This window comes from Psammomys obesus, unplaced genomic scaffold, assembly GCF_907164565.1.
Source record: "Psammomys obesus unplaced genomic scaffold, mPsaObe1.curated_primary_1811, whole genome shotgun sequence".
NCBI lineage: Eukaryota > Metazoa > Chordata > Mammalia > Rodentia > Muridae > Psammomys > Psammomys obesus.
This window is the reverse complement of record NW_026590859.1, coordinates 4132614-4136815: the sequence shown is the minus strand read 5'-3', so window position 1 is coordinate 4136815 and position 4202 is coordinate 4132614. Positions and strand designations below refer to the sequence as shown.

At 49.7% G+C, this 4202-nt stretch overlaps 1 protein-coding gene across 1 annotated transcript in view; it reads right to left on the bottom strand.

Annotated features, from left to right (window-relative positions):
• Window positions 1–358: 358 nt before the first annotated feature.
• The window catches only part of LOC129678423 (uncharacterized), a 6781-nt gene continuing 2937 nt past the window's right edge, over window positions 359–4202 (bottom strand). Inside the window, exon 3 of the mRNA XM_055609192.1 lies at window positions 359–1176. Coding sequence (XP_055465167.1) covers window positions 723–1176 — 454 coding nt within the window. The 3' untranslated portion in view covers window positions 359–722. The remainder of the gene's footprint in view (window positions 1177–4202) is intronic.

The following is a 4202-nucleotide window of genomic DNA, read 5'->3' as shown; positions in this document are numbered from 1 at the left end:
TCAGGTGCTTCATTTCACACCCCCTTGGGAGCAGGAAGAAAGAAATCCCTGAAGACCTAGGCTCTGCACATCAGCCTCTGTCCCTGTCCTCAACCACAGCCCAGCATGGACCACACACCACCAATGACCCTCACTGAGTGCTGACTCCATGCTAGGCTCCGAGTCTCCAAACTTGCCAGCGACTGAGCGGGACAAGTGAAATAGATGCTACTATTGTCATCTGAGAGCTGAGGCTTTGTGCATCCAGACAGAGCCCAGATAACACAACTAGTAAACTGAGCAGCTAGCTTGAATTCTGGACTAAAGCCGTGTGTCTCTTACCCACCTTAATCCTAAGGAAGCCACTAACAAAAGAAGATCCACTTTGTGGTGTTTATTTGTTCGTTTTGCCTAAAAAGCTCTAGTGCCCAGACAGTTGGCCATCCTCCTTTGTCCCGAGGACACACTGAGAATCAATGTCCTTTTCCAACATCTCTCACATGTTTGGAGTCTCCCATCCTTGCAGCACCTGAAGCTTTACAAAAGTGCAGATTCCAGGTGGGAGAAGCCACCTCCACCCCGACACCACACACACAAAGCATAGGAGAACCACCCATTCCTCTCTGTGTCCTCAGTCAGTTGATCATAGAGAGAGCCAAAGCCAATTCACAGCAATTCTTGAGTTCCTTTATCAAAAAACATGCTCTCTCTGTTTGCTTGACATATATTCCTAGAACACAATATTAGGAGAAAGTAAGAATAAACACACATTTCAAAGTCACTTCAGAAAGAGCTGGAAGCCATCCACCCCTGTGCATCATCTGTCTCTGCATATCCAGAGCATCCATAGATAATGGTGAGACAGAAACAGCTGGCTCAGCCAGATGTTGGCATTTGTTAAGTGCAGCCATTTCCCTGTTAGAATACCAGATGTCCCTATTTGGGGGATTTTTTTCCTGGGAAATAAGAATGTCTAGTGAACTGCAGAGCCGTTTCCCAAAGAATCTTCTACGGACCCCAGTGCTGCAAATGGCAGGTCTCCCTGAGCCCACTGGGCTGACAGTGAGGGCAGGGCTCAGCGTCTGTGCTGCAGAAGGCTCCGGGGGCTGGTCTCCTCGAAGATCAGGTATCCTGGGCTCATCCCAACAGATGAACCGCAGTGTAGAAGCAAGTTCCACAGCTCGAGCCTTCACCCTGCTGCTCAGAATACAAAACGTTTCAATCTTTCGAAAAGCAGGTTGACCAATTCTTACAAAACCAAACACTATGCAATCCAGGGTGTCCTCTCCAAGGACAGTAAGTACCTCACCTGCACATCCACGTACCCAAGAGCACAAAACAAGGTCACACAAAGATGCACACGCAAATATTCACAGCAGCTTTGTCCATTACAGCCCCGGATTGGAGAGGAGCCAATGCCCACGTAACAGAGTGAGCACAGGTGGAAAGGCCCCACTGGAATAGTGCTCAACCATGTACACAAGCAGGGCACACAAACGAGAGAGCTCAGTCTTCAAGTGACAACACAGATGCAAAACCCAGAAAAGAATAAACCAATTGACAGCGGCAGAAGGTGCTTCCCTGTAAGCTGAGGTCAGAGCCAGAGACTAGCTAGCGCAGAGGGCCTGGAGAGGGCTGATGGCAGAGAAGAAAATGCCCTGTATTGGTATTATTACCGAGGAACATTCCAGACAGGGCACATGAAACTGTCCACTCAAAGTGGTGCTCCACTGAACACAGTTCTAACTCAACAAAACTCAGCTTTCTATATTTTTCTCATTTGGTGATGCCACATTTATTAGTTAGCCAAGACCCTTAATATAATAGTTCCTTTCTCACTGTGCAATACAGAACTATAAATATTCCCCTGCCTCTCACCCAAAGCTCCATCTTTCCCAAGTTTAAAGATCTAGAAGCATACTGATTACATAAATGCATCTTTGCTTGTGCAGGTAAATGGCACAGTGTTCTGGGTGGCTTGTAGACAGGTTTACCAGGCGACATGGTCCAGGCTGGTGGAATACAGAAATGAGGTGATGTGCTCAAGAGGGATTTTGGATGTCTTCAGCAAACAGCGCACCTAAGCTAATTTTGCTTGGGTTTTTATTTTCCATTGGTGGCTGTACCTCAAAGCTCCCTGAAGAGCAGAGCTTAGCTGGGATGTTTCATATCTCACACAAAGGGGAGCAGAGAACATGAGCCGTCACCCTAAGTCTCTCAGGCATGCAGCACCCTCTATAGGAAATAGGGGTCCCCTTTACTTTTCTGTACTTCATAGCCATGGCATCTTCATTTCCTTGTTCAACAAATTCTTATTCGGCATTTATTTTTAATACGGGCCAGCCACACAGGACACCACTTGGGTGTGCATAAATGAATAATAAAAGCTTTCTGCCCTTTAAGATTTCAAGGTTTGTTAGGAACATGAATGCATAACGATACGCTAAAAGCAATAGTTTCACTTACTTGTTTGAGAAAAGGTCTCACTCTGTAGCTCAGACTGACTTCCTCGCCTGAGTTGTGGGATTATAGGTATGCACAACCATAGCTACAAACAATGTATTCTAACACTGTTCTGTAAGTAGGTGCCGAATGCCACGGGCCAGCTTTTGCTTTGACACCAGGGAGGTGCTGCACAGGACAGGACAGTTTAGCTACGTGGGAAATGAGGATGAGGGAGGAAGGAAGAGTGGGGAACAGGCAGAGGAGCTGAATAGACAGCAGTGTGCAGAGGAATGAGAGCCCGTGGTGTTGACGGTTAGGACCTGAGCAAGCAACATGCCAGGAAGATAATGGAGAGCATGGACACCATTGAGGGCACAGACCTCCACTTGCCACCTGCTGCAGGTGCACACTTCCTTGGGGTTGTCCTTGGCTGGTTGGAGCTGTCTCACACAGACAGGGTTACCTGGAACACAGTTTTAGCTCCCTCCCCTTTGCCTCAGGACACAGCACTTCCACAGGGCAATCTGACTCCAGAGCGCCCCCTGGGATTGGACTGGAACTGCACACCATCCAGTCCTGCTTTCTTCTCAGCTGCCTGATGGTGTTGGCTGAGAACTGGCCATCGGTACATCACTTGTGCGAGACTCTTCACGCCAGGGCCTGCTTTGGGAAACTCGAACCTAGGACTCCAGCTGAGACCATGGTTTTCTCCTACTGAAAACAACAAAGGCCAACAGCGTACTGCCACTCCACCCCCTTACAGGTCACCTCATCAGCAAGGGCTGCTCTCACTACTGTGCTTACTGTTTGCTCTTAGTTTTCTTCCTTTGCCCTCTGCAGAGCTCAGCCTCAGAGAACACGGACTCGCTCTGCCGCAGCTCCAAGCCTGTGCAGCCTCTACTGTGCCCCCTGCTTCCACACCCTCAGCCTCACCCCACCCTGCATAGTTCAGCTTCCGGGGTCTTCGCTCTGGCTTCTTGTCTCCATGCCTATGCTGCCCAACCCTAACGGCATGAGTCCTGTGTCTGGTCTGGCCTCTGCTCCCAGGCTGTCATCCTGCTGTTCACTGAGAAGGCTGCTGTGGTTCCATTTCCCCAGCTGCCTCCAGCCTCACAGTTCTCACTCAGAACGCCTCTGGCATCAGAATCCCCTCACACGACGCGACCACACAGGTCCCTTCTCACGCTCACTACACGTTCTCTTCCTTTCCCGCTCAGTGTTGCCTTTTGAGGAGCACAGAACAGTTACAGAGAGGGCCAGAGGCCACACAGTGGCTCATCCAAGAAGGACAACTGGCTACTTGACATTCTATAAGTCAAGAGGCTTATCTGCGGGGCAGGGGTAAGCCCCCTTCTTCCGTGGCTCTGGAAGCCAACATGAGATGCTGGCTGGTATAACTAGCGCCTGGCTGGTTATGCTAAGGCACATGCGATACCTGTGGCCACCCAGCACAGCTGTGTCACTTCCTGGGTCGATATTTCTGCCAAGGCGAAACTACAGCACTCCTCTCCCCTAGAAAAGATGCACCAAAGTGCATCTCCTTTCTTTGATGAGCAGCTCCTCTTGCTGCATTTTCAGCCCACAGAAATGCTGTGTGAACCAAACCAAAGTGCAGGCATGGGCAGATGGGGAGCCTGCACGGCCCACACTGGCAATGTGGCGGCAAAAGAGCACTCTGTGTTGGCTTCCAGTTTACTTCATTAACTCCTTCCTTCCTTCCTTCCTTCCTTCCTTCCTTCCTTCCTTCCTTCCTTCCTTCCTTCCTTCCTTCCTTCCTT